A 16,658-nucleotide genomic window follows, 5' to 3' on the forward strand; every position below is an offset into this window, starting at 1 on the left:
CCCGACGTCCTTGTTAGTGACAATGGACCATGCTTCACCAACTCGGAATTCCACGAGTTCATAACCCGCAATGGCATCAAGCATGTCAGGTCTGCGCCGTTTAAGCGGAATGGGCAGTCTAAACCATCAAGCAGAGCTTGAAACGCGTGATGGACGGTTCCCTACAGACCCGGCTATCTCAGATTCTGCTCAGCTATCGCACGCGACCCCACTTGCTTACCACGATTCCCCCTGCAGAATTGCTAATGAAGAGAGCACTCAAAACCAGGCTCTCCTTAGTCCACCCAGATCTCAATGATCATATAGAAACCCAGCGTCACCGGCATAACATGTACCACGATCGTGTGACATTGAAGTTAATGACCCTGTGTTGGTTGTTAATTATGGTCATGGTCCCAAATGGGTTGCTGGCACTGTGTTAGCCAAGGAGGGGAATAGAGGGTTTGTTGTCAAACTTTGGATCAGACCAAACTGCGGTTCACTGACAACCAAGAACAGTTTGAAGAGGACATTACCATCATTGATTCACCCACACACACCCAACCAGCAATCGACCTCGCGGTCAGCCACGAGGATGAACCCACCATGCCCGACAGTCCGATCAGACCAGCCACACCGCAGCGCAGCAATGATCCAACCGACTCACCCATGCCAGGACTTCAACTCAGGCGATCAACCCGGGAATGCAGAGCCCCGGATCACCTCAACTTGTAAATAAGACTTTTGGGGGGGGGGGGGCGGCGGAATGATGTTATGTGTTATGTATATAAACATTACCAATGTGTAAGACTTGCTACCAGGTGGCGCACCTGTGGGAGACCCAAGGGTCACCTGCACACCCTGGGCAAGCAGGTATAAATGGCAGTCTACCATACTGCCTCCTCACTCTGAAGTTACAATAACGAGACCAAGGTCACAACAGTTCGAGCTTAAGATATACAGTCTTGGAGTTATTCTAAATGTAACAGAGTATCCCAAGTATCCATTCTTAGAACAGTCCTTTTCCTCATTTATATGCCACCCACTGAAAAAACTATCCACGGATATGAGGTCCGTTTCGATATAGAAACATAGAAATTTACAGCGCAGGAGGCGGCCATTTCGGCCCATCGTGTCCGCTCCGGCTGACAAAGAGCCACACAGCCCTTGGTCATCAGCATCATATGAAGGTTACATATAAACCTATGAACAATGAACAATGGCGGAAAGGTAAAGACCACACAGCCCAACACAACTGCGACACTCCTTGCACTGAAATGTTCTACACTCCACCCCGACTCTATGCTGATGACATTCAACTCTACTTCTCCAACACCACCCATGATCCCAAAATAGTTAGTGTTGTCTGACATCAAGTATTAAATAAACTAGAAAGAAAAGACTTGCATTTATATAGCACCTTTCATGACCACCGAACGTCTCAAAGCACTTTACAGCTTTAAGTTCTTTTTTTTCCCAAGTGTAGTCACTGTTGTAATGTCGGAAACACGGCAGCCAATTTACGCACAGCAAATTCCCACAAACAGCAATGTGATAATGACCAGATAATCTGCTTTAGTGATGTTGATTGAGGGATAAATATTGGCCAAGCACTGGGGATAACTCCCCTGCTCTTCTTCAAAATAGTGCCATGGGATCTTTTATATCCATCTGAGAGAGTAGACAGGGCCTTGATTTAACATCTCATTCGAAAGATGGCACCTCGGACAGTGCAGCACTCCTTCACTACTTGAGCCTAGATTTTTGTGCTCAAGTCTCTGGAGTGGGACTTGAACCCACAATCTTCTGACTTAGAGGTGAGAGGGCTACCAACTGAGTCAGCTGAATATTCAGAAAACTGAAGTCACCTTATGTGACTGCTGTCAAAAATGACATCTCCTTTTGCTCTTGACTCTACTTCCTTACCTAACTTCTCAGTCAAGCTGATGCAGATAACACACATCAGTATGCTGCTTCACACTGAGCTGAGTTTCAAATCACTTGGCCTATCCATTGCCAAGACAGCATACTTCAACCTCCATAATACTGTCCACTTTTATGTGTATTTCTCCCCTCCACGACTCAAACATTTATTCATGTTTTTTTTAACCTCAAACTTGACTTCTTACTGGTCTCCTGAACTCCTCCCTATATAAATTCCAACTTGATCAAGATTCTGCTGACTGTATCCTGTCCTGCATTAGGTCTCGTTCGCCCATCAACACTGTCCTTACTGGCCTTCACTATCTCTCTGTTGCTGAATTTAAAATCCTTGTTCTCATTCACAAACCCCCTCAATAATTTTGTTCCATCCAATCTCTACCGACGCTACACCCAACTTATCCCCTATGGTTAACTGAAAGCAGGTTAAGTTATTAGAATTTTGCATCTTTTATATCTTATATCTATGTTTCAAGTATATTTGCACTGGCAGCAGTACTAATCATCTTCATACCTGGATGTGATAATGAAGTAGTATTTTTTCCTGTTACATTACCTCAACTAATTTTCCTTTAATTAAATGTTTGAAATAATTTGAAAGATTATTGCCTCAGATTGTAACTGATCTATTCACATTTAATATTTGAGATACAGGAGATGAGAGACAGCAATACTAGAACTTCAAAAGTATTGAACTACCAGGATCATAACCATAGGGTGGTAAGTACTGTTGGCGATGTTATTGTGCAGACATTTAATTTGCTTGTATCAAATTGCTCTCTCTGCAATTTCTCTACATTACAACAATGAATAAACTTCAAAAGTATTTCATTGGCTATGAAGCCTTTATGACATCCTGAGGTTGTGAAAGGCACTATATAAATGCAAGTTCTTTCTATGAATGATCATATTAAATCATTTATTTTTTAGTAGTTTAATGCCTCCGTGAATATGGTTGAGAGGGTTCTGAAACAGCACGATCAGCATTCACATAAGTAATAACTATTATATTTGATAGTTTACCAATTTGATATCAATTTTCTAAAGCTAAATAATCTCATTGTACTTTTATTAAGCATTACAATATAAAAATAATCTAGTGCAAATATATACAAACCTATTAGCGTCAGTGGGCTTAGCGAGTGAGGTCTTAAACCAGTGTTTAACCAGACGAATCAGATCCTTTACACCAACAGTAGATACCTTCACAAAATCCACCTGGTATTGCAGCAAAGAGATTGAATAAAGCTGGATTTTTACATCGTCCCCACAATTGTACAGTTGTCGATATAAGCTTCTTTTAACATCTGTACAATAAAAAATAAACCCGCTTGAAAAAGATATCAACATCTGTTAGAAGAATCTCAAAGATCTGCACAATTAATTACTGTGAAGTGCGACAATTGCTTTTAATGCAGAGACAAACAGAGCATCCATTTTGCACACAGCATCCTACAGACAGTAGAGGAATAAGCAGTTACAATCTATTTTTGGGGTGCTGTGAGAAATCCCTGCCCTTTTATAAATAGTGCCATGGAATCTTTCATATCCACCTGAGCAGCAGGCAGCTTTGGCTTCAGTTTAATAATTCACTTGAAGTACAGCATCTCTGACAATGCAGCACTCCCTCACACATTGAAGTGTGACTATATTATCAGTTTAAGCCCTGGAGCAGAGTTTGAGCTCTCAATCTTTGACTCAAATGCAATAGTTCCAATAAAGCCTGCATTTAAGAGGTAAAATAAAAGTGATAAAACAAAAACAAACTTGCCTATTTAGTTTAAAAACAAAATAGTTATGAAGAATCGTGATTTACTTTAACACCCAATTTTACTCTAGTGTGAAACATAGCCTACAAGTGCAGCAGAAAGGAAGTTGCATTGAGGTCTTCAGCAGGTCAATCTCAGGAGTTAGCTACTTTGAAACAAGGACTACTTAAGTCACAGGAGGCACCTATAGCAACTCAACCACCTCACACGGCATTGGGATATCGCACAGATGAACCAAAAGCTAGGTTTAACAGCACATTCTTTATACACTGGCACCAAGGGAAAGCAGTGTAAGAAGAAACACAAGGCGCACACATATGATTTCACATTAAAAGTAGGGTTGCATTCCATTTGTTGTGCATGCAGATTGGCATTGCAGTAATCAGATATTATAGTAAAGTGAAGGGGGCCGAAATTGCCCACTACTGGAAACAGGCCGTTTCTAGTATTTTTACCACCATGATGGATGAGGTGGCTTTGAGTGAAATTTCGCTCTTTGGCTTTTTTTAAAAACCCGGCGGTCACTCATAATGGGGGCGGATATGCAGCGGTGAGCACACTAGAGGGGCAGAATTTGGGGGAGGGGTGTAGTGTCCGTTGCTGTCCGTCATCAGCATAGCGCTGATGATGTCATCATGACGCCGCATCACCACGGCTCTCCTCTTCATTTAAAGGGGAGAGCCTTCGCAATTTTTAAAATTTGGTCCACTGGGCCACCAGGGAGGGTTTCGGCCAGGTCAGCAGCCTGGCATCCAAGAGGGGGTGCCGGGCTGCCAACACCGACCCCAGGGACATAATTGTTGGGCCGACATGAAAAAAACATGGTGGCAGTGAGTCTTCCTCTTTAATGGGAGCCGTACTGCCATTTTAGAAGACCACATCCTCACAGGAAAAGCAGGTTTTGGCACCGCCCAGCGGGAGGAGGATTCTCTCGGTGGAATTTCACCATCGGGGAGTGGGGGGGGGGGGGACATCGGCGGTGCACACTCTGATGACGCACTTATGACGGCTTGGCAGCAGCGGAGCAGTAGTGGGGGTTAGTGGGGTGGGCGAATTTTGCTAATGGTGGCCATTGCACTCCGCAGCATGTCTGCCAATTTCCGGTGATAACAGGCGTTAAGGGAAGGGGCAATTTTGGTCCCAAAATCTTTTGAATAAGTCTCTTGGAGTTTGCAATGGGTTGTTTTCTGCTACTCTTACTGAACATCTTGCAAGTGAATGTTGGCTTCTCTGGGAATGGCCATGATGCCTTCATTTTAAGGCAATCATGCCAGAACTCCTTGAAAACTGTCTAGTTTTTGACGCCACAACCTGAGCACTAGTATAGTGAGGCTCCATTTCTCCACCATAATCCGAATTGACTAACTAAACTATGAGAAAGTGAAATATTTTTCTATTGACATAGACTGAGGCATCTATGACTCCTTGGACCTCTGGGAATCCTGCCATTCTCTAAAACTGTTGTATCATGTCGCACTGCTGCCAATTGCCTATTGGGAAGGAATGGAAACTTCTTGCTCTGACAAGCAATGCATCTGTGACTTGCTTAATGTGTCTGTACACAGATATTGAAGTTCCGCATCTAGTGACAGCCTGAAATGATCCCATTGTATGAAAGTTCAGGACGGTTGTAGTTATTGTAGTCAAGAGAAGGTTTCTAGTATGAGAGTAGCATGAATGTCTGTTGAAGATGGCAATAGGCTGTCCTCTGCATCATCTTCAGGCTTCTGCTGCTACTCTTGCTGCTTGTACCTCTGAAATTCTATCATGAAGACTAGATGGGCACACAAAAAAATTCAGGCGACTATTTTGGGAGAGCAGGGGAGTGTACTTCTGATCTTGTGTCATCACCCACTAATAAATATGGAAAAGTAGCAAGGAACAGGAAAAAAGGCAAAGCATTAAGAAAACATTAAACCAAGATCTTATTTTACACAATAAGTTAAAAGTAAAAATAGCCGTATGGATAAAAATACAGTAAATAAAATGAAGTGACCAACAAAATAAAATATTACACAAATAAAATAAATCACAAACAAAATCTGCTGGTATACAAGGAGGAATATGCCAGAAAATAAATTACCTTCACTCCCATGTGATGAGTTATTGTTTAGTTTAATTTATTTTACAAATTGAATAGCGATAGCTATCCCATTCAAAGAAAAAAAACACCTCTTGCATAATAAAAAGAAGATAATGGGAAGAGTTAAATACAAGTGCTGAAGTCACAAGCAGGTTATGAGGGTCTTTCTCATTTATGGAATATACCTGATCTCTCACTGACTTGGAGAATGAGTGTTGCGAAAGTAAACCTAGGAAATGGGAGGTCATGTTTTGGTATTCCACGTGTGCCTTAAATGGAGAAAAATTAAGGCAATAACAGCTCTACTTGGAAGCTACCATGGAAAAAAGTATCATATTAATTAATTTGCTGCGAAGAGTAAAATATTTCCCCCAAAATGTGTATAAAAAGCCATCATATGAAAGATATCATGGAGTATTTCTTTCATTGTTCTCAATCTGTTAAATAGCTTGAATATGTTTTCAAAGCTGTATTCCTTTGAATACTTTGCCTACAGCAAAATGCATTATGTGCTCAGATGTAAATAACAGTGGGAAATAAAATGCAAACCTTGGGATGGAATGGATCCTAATAAATCATAACAAAGCATAACATCAAAGTGGTGAATATGCAGATCTTTGAAACACTTGAACTGAAATCGAAGAGAAAGTGAAGCCTTCTTTTCCATCAATATCCTGAAATTAATAACAGTTTGGATCATATATGTGTGCATCACATTTAAGGTAATGGGCTGATATTATTGTGCCTTCTATATATCACACAATGCATTCATGAAATGTACACATTTTGTAGTTAGGGTGTGGGAATAGGCAAAAGGGGTACATCTCCAATGAAAGGGTTTGGGAAGAAGCTTGTAAGAAATTGCCTCAGAGACAGAGGTAAAATTTCCTTTTGATTGAAAAGTTAAGTTTTCATACTCCTCTGTAGAGGATTTGTTGTCTCAAAAGATGGAAAGAAGGGAGCTTTTCTTTGGGACTGAGGGAAAGAGGCCAACAAAAGAAATGGTCCAATCACAGTGGAAGGAGGTGACCAGTCATGCTCCTCTGTATTTCATGGTCTACCTTCCAAGCATCAATCTAGACACACCCACCTGGGGGAGCCTTTAGTGAGCCTGAGTGTTATACACGGGGTAATGTGCAGGGCACGAGTGGCTAGAAGGAACAGGGATGGATGATAAGAAAGCACTTATTGTTGACTGGAAGATCAGGGGGATATCTGCTTTTGGTTAAGGAGCCTTGGGGACCAGATCTCAGGGGTCTGACATTTAAAATAAGGACATGTGTAAAGCATCAAAAATAAGTACATGCATTGGGGATGGTGTCCCGGAATGTGCTGAAGTTGGTGACTCAGTTGAAGGAGTCATACTAACCATATATGCTACATCATGATGGATGTGCGCTCAATCATGTGCAGTCAAATATGAGCACATGGCAACTCCAGAATAATCTGTAGCAGAGGCCTCCTAAAAAAGGGTCCCAATGACAGTTGTATCTTTTGGCATTGAAACTATGGCTGCTGCTCGATACAGTCAGTGGGAGGCAAAGTAGTTTCAGCTGTTTTTTTCACTTCTAAGTGATTGGGGTTGGAATACAGATAACAGCTTTAACAATCTGATTGGCATCATTGGCTATTGAGTCTAGTGGCAGAGACACCAATCTCACAAACTGCTATGTCCTGGATAGTGTCAAACTTCTTAAGTGTTGCCACAGCTGCACCCATCCAGGTGAGTGCTGCGTGTTCCATCACACTCCTGAATTGAGCTTTGTCGATAGTGGAGAGGTCAGGAAGTGAGCCATTTATTGCACAGTACTCAGCCTCTGGCTTCTCATGTAGCCATGTTGTTGATATGGCTGATCCTGTTAAGCTTCTGGACAAGGTGACCTTTAGGATGCTGATTGTTGGGGATCGGCGATAGTGGAGCTGCTGAAGATCAGGGGAAGATAGCTGAGCTTTCTCTTGATCATGATGGTCATTATCTGGCATGTATGTAGAGTGAATGGTACCTGTCTCTTGTCAACCCAAGTCCGAATGTTACCCAGATCCTCCTGTAGACTAGCATAGGCTGCTTCATTATCAAAAGGATCTGAATTCTGTGGAATTATCAGTGAGTATTGCAGAGCTCCTCATATCTATCAAGTAACCTGAAGCACTCGTTTAGAATGTCAATAGTCTGTTCTTAGGATTTTGGTGCCACCATGACCATAACAAATAGGATTAGGAGTAGGCCATTTGGCTCTTTGAGTCTGCTCTGCCATTTAATAAGATCATGGTTGATCATTTACCTCAACCCCACATTCCCGCACTATACCCATAGCCCTTAGTATCCAAAAATCTATTGATCTCTGTTTTGACTATACTCAACGACTGAGCATCCATAGCTCTCTGGGATAGAGAATTCCAAAGATTCACAACCTTTTTAGTGAAGAAATTTCTCCTCATCTCAGTCCTAACTGGCCGACCCCTTATTCTGAGACTGTGACCCCGAGATCGAGACTCACCAGCCAGGGGTAACATCCTCCCAGCATCCATGTTGTCAACCCCTTTGATATTTTCTATGTTTCAATTAGATCATTTTTCATTCTAAACTCTAGGGAATATAGGCCTAGTCTACTTAATCTCTCCTCATAGCGCAATTCCCTCATCCCAGGAATCAGTCTAGTGAACCTTTGTTGCACTCCCTCGAAGGTAAAAACTATACACAGTACTCCAGGGGTGGCCTCACCAAGGCCCTATATAATTGTAGCAAGACATTTTTACTCTTATACTCCAATCCCTTTGTAATAAAGGCTAATATATAATTTGCTTTCTTAATTGTTGTTGTAGCTGCATGTTCACTTTCTGTGATTCATGTACAAGGACACCCAGGTCCCTCTGAATACCAACATTTGACAGTCTTTCACCATTTACAAAGTATTCTGCTATTCTATTTTTTGTACTAAAGTGGATAACTTCACATTTCTCCACATTATATTCCATCTGGCATGTTCTTGTCCACTCACTTAACCTGTCTATATCCCTTTGTGCCCTCCTCACAGCTTACTTTCCCAGCTAACCTTGTAGTCACCAAACCTGGATACATTACACTCGGTCCCTTCATCTAAGTCATTGATATAGATTGTAAATAGCTGAGGCCCAAGCATTGATCCTTGCGGTCGTCCACCAGTTACAGCCAGCCAATCTCACAATGACTTGTTAATTCCTACTCTAAATTTTCTGTCCGTTAACCAATCCTTAATCCATGCTAATATACTACTCCCAATCCAATGAGTCCTAATTTTGTATAATAACCTCTTATCAAATGCTGTCTGAAAATCCACACACATTACATTCACTCATTCCCCCTTATATATCCTGCTAGTTACAACCTCAAAAATCTCCAGCAGCTTTGTCAAACATGATTTTCCTTTCATAAATCCATGTTGACTCTGCCCAATCACATTATGAGTTTCTAAGTGCCCTGTTACCACATCCCTAATAATGGATTCTAGCATTTGCCCTATTACTGATGTCAGGCTAACTAGTCTATAGTTCCCTGTTTTCTCCCTCACTCCTTTCTTGAATAGTGGGGTTACGTTTGCCACCTTCTAATCCATAGGGACCATTCTAAAATCTAAAATCTGGAAGATCAAAACCAAGGCACACACTATCTCTGTAGCTTTTAAAAACCTAGGATATAGGCCATCAGGACCAGGGGATTTGTCGACTTTTAATCCCATTAATTCCTCCAGTACTATTTCTTTACTAATAATTTCTTTAAGTTCCTCATTCTCACTAGACCCTTAGTTAACCAATATTACTGGAATGTTATTTGTGTCTTCTTTCCATGAAGACAGATACAAAGGGGCCAAAATTGATGAAGGCCAAGCCCGTCCAATTGCCGCCGAGAGACCGGGCGGTACTTTGCCTGGAAGATTCCTCTAAAAGAGGTGGCAGTACCGCCTGGTGACCAAACAACGGCTTAAGTCATCAATCTGGGCCGACAGCAGGTAGGAGCTCGAAATCTCGGCAGCAAAGGCTCTTGCCGCCGAGGATGGAGTTTGTCCCAGGAAGGGTGGAAGAGCTGCAAATAAAAATCATAGGAAACCAAAAAAAACCCGGAACACCTTCAGGGGACCCCATCCAGGTAAGTCTCTGTAAAAAAAAAAGTTAAAATATTTTCACTAACCTTTTTTTCCCTTCTTCGTACTTACTGTCGGGGTTAGAACAGCCTCCATGCAGCGATCCTTCCCCCTGCTGGCGCCGACTCCCGCCCGGCACCAATCTGACATCTCGGCGGGCGGGAGGCCATTTGCGCTACTTGGCTGCCAGAGGACGTCAGCGGGTGGTTCCCGGTGGTACTCCCCTCCCGTCCGCTCCAGCCCAAGTGGAAACTGGGAGAGGGGGGAAACCGGAGGCAAAACTCGGCGGCAGCAGGCCACCAATATCGGGCCCATAGTCACCATTTCTCTATTCCCCATTATAATTTCTCCTGTCTCTGCCTCGAAGGGAACCATGTTTACTTTTGCTAATCTCTTCCTTTTTATATATCAATAGAAACTTTTACAATCTATTGTTTTGTCTTTTGCAAGTATACTCTTTTCTCTTTCTTTATCAATTTCTTGGTCATCCTTTGCTGAATTCAGGCTTACTATTTTTTTACAACATTATAAGCTTCTTCCTCTGATCTAATACTATCTTTAACTTCTCTTGTTAGCCACACAGTTGGACTATGAATTCTATGGGATTTTTATTCCTATTGGTAACCAATTATGAAGCTCTTTATATCAGCGCTCAACTGAGGCCCTACTGAGCTGAATGTGGGTCATAGGCACTGCTGCAGAGGGTAGGCCTAATTTCTAAGGAGCCACCCACAAATCTGCCTATCAGCTGCAAATAGTGGCGGAATAGTGACAGAGGGTGGAGAGAACACCCGACATAACACAATACTACTAAAAATAGATAATACTGGAAATGTACAAGCAGGCCTGTTAACCTCCCTTTCTCTTTCTGATGCTAACTGATCAGTGTGATGAAGAATCCCACCTGAAATATTAACTTACCTTTCCAAATGCAACAGATCTGCTTTGCATTTCCCTATTATTTTCTATTATTATTTCAAATTTCCAGGGATAAAAATTGGCCAGATCAAAAGGTTACTGCACAAGATAAAAGTTCACGGGGTTGGGGGTAATATATTAGCATGAATAGAAGATTGGCTGACAAACAGAAAAGAGAGTCGGGATAAACGGTTCATTCTCTGGTTGGCAATCAGTAACAAGTGGGGTGCCGCAGGGATCAGTGCTAGGACCCCAACTATTTACAATCTATATTAATGACTTGGAAGAGAGGATTGAGTGGACTGAGTGTAGCGTAGCCAAGTTTGCTGATAATACAAAGATGGGAGGAAGGGCAATGTGTGAAGAGGACATAAAGAGGCTGCAGGAAAACATAGACAGGCTAAGTGAGTGGGCAAGAATTTAGCAGATGGAGTATAATGTTGGAAAGTGTGAGGTCATGCACTTTGACAGAAAAAAATCAAAGAGCAAGTTATTATTTAAATGGAGAAAGACTGCAAAGTACCGCAGTACAACGGGACCTGGGGGTACTTGTGCATGATACACAGGGGGATGGTATACAGGTACAGCAAGTGATCAGGACGGCCAATGAAATCTTGGCCTTTATTGCAAAGGGGATGGAGTATAAAAGCAGGGAAGTCTTGCTACAGTTATACAGGGTATTAGTGAGACCACACCTGGAATACCGTGACAGTTTTGGTTTCCATATTTACGAAAGGATATACTTCCTTTGGAGGCAGTTCAGAGAAGGTTCACTAGGTTGATCCCGGGGATGAGGGACTTGACTTATGAGGAAAGGTTGAGTAGGTTGGGCCTCTACTCATTGGAATTCAGAAGAATGAGAAGTGATCTTACAGAAACATACAAGATTATGAGGGGGCTCAACAAGGTGGATGCAGAGAGGATGTTTCCACAGGTGGGGGAGACAAGAACTAGAGGGCATGATCTTACAATAAGAGACCGCCCATTTAAAACTGAGATGAGGAGAAATTTATTCTCTGAAGGTTGTGAATCTGTGGAATTCGCTGCCTCAGAGAGCTGTGGAAGCTGGGACATTAAATAAATTTAAGACAGAAATAGACAGTTTCTTAAACGATAAGGGGATAAGGGGTTATGGTGTGCGGGCAGGGAAATGGAGCTGAGTCCATGATCAGATCAGTCATGATCTTATTGAATGGCGGAGCAGGCTCGAGGGGCCTTATGGCCTACTCTTGTTCCTATTTCTTATGTTCTTATGTTATTTTAACTCCCCACCTTTTCTTCGAAATAGTGTCATGGGATCTTTTACATCCACCCGAGAGAGCAGACGGGGCCTCGGTTTAACGTCACATCCGAAAGATGGCACTTCCGACAGTGCAGCACTCCCTCAGTACTGCACTGGAGTGTCAATCTAGATTTTTGTGCTCAAGTCTCTGGAGTGGGACAAGCCCAGAATCTTCTGACTCAGAGGCGAGGGTGCTACCAACTGAGTCACTGGCTGACTTTTAAAAACAGTCCTTGATCTCACCTGCTGGTCATTACAGATATCTTCAAATTATTCTCCAGGCCACATAGCACGTATGATATCTTCTCTTTGCAGTCATCAATGCTTGTAAATGAGGAACTAAATATCACAACATCAATATCAGACCAACCTCTGGTGTCTGTCCCTTTGAAGTAAGAGCCACCCTGTGAAGATTTATTACATAAATTATAATACAGGAGAGAACAACTTGCATTTATATAGGACGTTGCATGACCTGTGAATGTCCCAAAGTTCTTCACCGCCAATAAAGTACATTTGAAATGTAGTCACCGTTATAATGTAGGAAATGTGATAGCTGACTTTCACACAACAAGCTCTCATAAACAGCAATGAAATAAATGACCAGATCAATTTTAGGTGTTGGTTGAGGGATAAATATTGGTCAGGACATCGAGAGAACTCCTCTGCTCTCCTTCAAATAGTGCCGTTGGATCTTTTACGTCCACTTCAGAGGGCATTTGGAGCCTCAGTTTAATGTCTCATCTGAAAGATGCATCTCCAACACTGTAGCCTCCCTCAGTACTGCACAGATATGAAGGCCTAGATTATATGCTTAAGTCTCTGGAATGGGGCTTGAACCAACAGTCTTCTAACTCACACTTTCCAAACCCATTTAAACAATTCCTGTAAATATATCAGGGTTATTGTACAAGTAGCATTCCTGGTTTATTTTATAAGACTCATGGGGCCGAAATTGCCCACCGCCCGAAACTGGGCAAACCTACTGATTTCGATGAGTTCCGTCCGCCCCAATGCATGGGTTGGGTCGGAGTAACCGCCACTAGCGGGGCAGAAGTGGGGGCGGCTCGGAGTGGCCACGCACCAAGTCATCAGCGCTGCGCTGATGACGTTATCGTGCTGGCCTGTCACAACGTCCTTCTCCTTCAGTTAAAGGGGAGGGCCGCTGCTAACTCGGCAGCCACTTTAGTGGCAAACACTGGGCCACTAGGGAGGGTTTCAGCCGGGCCAGCGGCCTGGCACCCAAGAGAGGGTGTCAGGCTGCCTGTTGGCGGCCCAGTTGAACCTGCGAGCATAACTGTCGGCCCGAACTGGCAGTCGGCCGACAAGAAAAAATAAAATGGGAGTCATTGCCAGTGCCACCTGCCCTTTAGGAGTAACCATGCCACCCAGCCACAAAGGGTACCGACAGAAAACGCTGTCAGGAGCAGCAACCGGCGGCAGCACCGCTCCTGCAAAGCAATTCCATAAAGGGGGTCACCGCTGATCGGTAAGGGGCCGACGTGTGCACAATGCAGCAGGAAAACATGCGGGGCAGTTCCCTACACTGCTCCAAGACTAAAGGAGGGCACTATTCAAAATGGCAGCCCCTCCATGGTAACTCAGCAGCCAATCCACACTGACCCATGACCTCTGCTTTCAGGCAGCCATGAGCCTCATCAAAAGAGGCAATTTCAGCCCCATAATTTACAAATCAAGTTTTTAGGAATTTAGGTAAAGGTTATAAGTTAACAGAGCACTTAAATTGTTCCTAGCACAAACATCTCCCTGTGCATTAGCTGATAACAGTTTAGTCCGAAGTCTCTTTATCCTTCTGTTGTCCATCAGATAGCTAGAGGCTTGTGGTGCATCCCTGCCTGTAGCCATCTCTCTGGTTCATCTTCACTTCCGGGCACAGCTATCCAGCAAGGTTACTGCAGTAATATGCCTATATCTCATATCATACTCAGAGGCCAGAGTTTAAATACTGTGGTGATAAATGCTATGAGCTTTACTTCTGCCAGTTGAATACAAAGCCTCTATTCAGTTTACAACTCCAGCTCTTAAAGCTGGTCTTTTTGGCTTGAATTCACTCTGGTAACTGGATGTAGACTTTTAGCTTGCTCTGGGCCTGACTTTACCGAAGTGCTTGACTGCTGTGAGAAATACCCAACCAACTTACTGACTTCTGCCTCCTGCTACTAATTGAGTAAGTCAACTGTCTGAGCTGACTGAACAGACTGAGCTGAGTGAACTGACTTCAATCGACAGTCCTTTATAAATCATAAATTTCACTGATGAACCCTTTTTCCATATTCAAAGCCCAATGCCAGTTAAGATGGATTAATGAGGTCACTGAATCACATTCAATCTACCAATCAATTCTGAAAAGGTATATGTCAGAAACACAGGGGCTCAATTTTCCCCAGTGATTTGTGCTGGTTTTTGGCGGTGTGCTGCTTATTTTGGCCTCAATGTAAAGATCCAAGTTTCCCCAAAGATTGTGCGCCAGCGTAATTCAGTTAGTTATGATTTTTTTTGCGTCATAGGGGGCCGTAACCTGATGTTTGCGCTAGTTTTTCACATTTAAGCAAGTTTGGCCAATTTACAATTCTCCTAGGACGGAGTATATGACCACTCCCAAAAAACCTTCTGGGCACTTAAGAAAAACCAGCGCATATCAAAAAATCAGTGCAGAAAGACGCCATTGTTTTTAGGCGAAGTTTTGGAGCGAGTCAAGAACACAAATATGCATCATCAAGCTTAAATTTTTCCAACTCAAAACGCAGAAAATGGAAGTTTCATTCAATTCTTTAAGTTTGGATTTTTTTTTTTATAAAGTGCCACGCCACCACCGAAGTGGGCTCGAGGGTCGGTCGGCAGAATCGGTCCCTCGCCCGGACACGGGGGGGGGGATGAGGAAGCTGAACTGAAGGGATGAGAAGCCTTACACTATTCAGCAAGCAGCATCAAATGAAGCCCAGGGGGCTTGGGGGGGGGTAGAAGTGGAAGCCCTATATAGCAAGCAGCATCTAATGAAGCCCGGGGGGGGGGGCGTTGTTTCCCGATGCAAGCCCATTGTGCATGCTCAGATGTGGGTGTGGTCCATATTAAGGCGGCGACCTTGGGGAAAGAGACAACAAAGAGGCTTGTCCTGCCTGCCATTTTGAGCTTCTTGCAACGGTACAATTTAAGCATGGGGGCAATATTGACAATGCCATACCTCGTGCAAGCCTTCTGCATGATGGTGCTGCAGAGGCGACAATTGATTTGATGTCATCGCATGAGGGACCTCAGAGTACGTCGGATGCTGGGCAGGAGGCCTTACCCACATCGGGTATATCGAGACAGGCGTTCATACCTGCACCCAAGTGATGCAGACTGTGTCAGAAGGCTGCGTTTCTGCAAAGAAGTTGTAACTGAGATCTGTGAGTTAGTAAAAGCAAACCTACAACCTATAAGCATCAGGAGGACTGCTTTGTCAATTGAAGTGAAGGTTACAGCTGCACTTTCATTCTATGCATCTGGGTCGTTCCAGACCACAACTGGAGGTGTGTGCGCCATTTCTCAACATGCAACACATATCTGCATTCGGCAGGTGACTGCTGCACTATATGCCAGGAGGAATGATTCCATAAAGTTCCCCATGACCGCCCAGGCAATGCTTGAAAGGGCTGTGGGCTTCTCCAGGATTGCTGGCTTCCCAAAGGTACAGGGCTGCATTGATTGTACTCACATTGTCTTGCGAGTACCCTTGGATGATTCCGAGATGCAGAGGAACAGAAAAGGCTTCCACTCCGTTAATGTGCAATTCGGGTGTGATGACATGCATTGCATCATGTCAGTTGATGCAAGATACCCATGCAGCACCCATGATGTGTTCACCAGACGCGAAAGCGTTATATCTGCCATGTTTCAGCAGCAGCCAGAAGGGCAGAGCTGGCAACTGGAAGACAAAGGGTACGGGCCTCGCCACCTGGCTCATGAATCCCCTACGCGTAATCCAGACGGAAGCTGAGCGGGAATACAACATGTCGCATATTGCGACGTTCAGCATAATAGAGAGGACCATTGGCATTTTGAAACAGCGTTTCCGATGCCTGGACCATTCCGGAGGCTACTTGCTACACCGACGAGATTGTCGGTCAGTTCACTGTTGTGTGCTGCATGCTGCATAACTTAGCCATCATGAAGCAGCAGTAGCTGGTAGTAGAAGACCCACCTGAGGTGAGAGTGCCTGATGATGAGGAGGAAGATGCAGATGTGGATGAGGAGGACGACGAGGACAAGGAAGCCATGGAACTACCTGAACACTGAGCACGACAGCAGAGGAGGGCGGGCCGTCATGCCCCTTTAATGACTGCTCGAGCCTTGTGCCAGCAGCTCATCCTCAACGCTTTGCTGCCTGAAACCTCAGCAGCAACTATTCTAAATGGACCATGTTTAGTGTTTGTGTAAAGTCCTGACCCTGCAGTACAGACTTACATGAGGCATATGCTGAAGTCAAGGTCACTCTGCACCTGCACCTTTATTTCACAGCTCTGGAATGCCTCACTTGCCTGAGACCTGCCTTTATATACCTGTGTGGG

General features: G+C 43.7%; 1 protein-coding gene across 1 annotated transcript in view; it reads right to left on the reverse strand.

The window, feature by feature from the left end:
* LOC139259126 (2'-5'-oligoadenylate synthase 1-like) overlaps window positions 1-16,658 on the reverse strand; it is a gene marked incomplete at its 5' end in the record, with an annotated part of 55,574 nt that overhangs the window by 12,259 nt on the left and 26,657 nt on the right. Inside the window, 3 exons of the mRNA XM_070874877.1 lie at window positions 3,038-3,227; window positions 6,322-6,446; window positions 12,334-12,494. Coding sequence (XP_070730978.1) covers window positions 3,038-3,227; window positions 6,322-6,446; window positions 12,334-12,494 — 476 coding nt within the window. The remainder of the gene's footprint in view (window positions 1-3,037; window positions 3,228-6,321; window positions 6,447-12,333; window positions 12,495-16,658) is intronic.

This window comes from Pristiophorus japonicus, chromosome 1 (genome assembly GCF_044704955.1).
Source record: "Pristiophorus japonicus isolate sPriJap1 chromosome 1, sPriJap1.hap1, whole genome shotgun sequence".
Taxonomy (NCBI): domain Eukaryota; kingdom Metazoa; phylum Chordata; class Chondrichthyes; family Pristiophoridae; genus Pristiophorus; species Pristiophorus japonicus.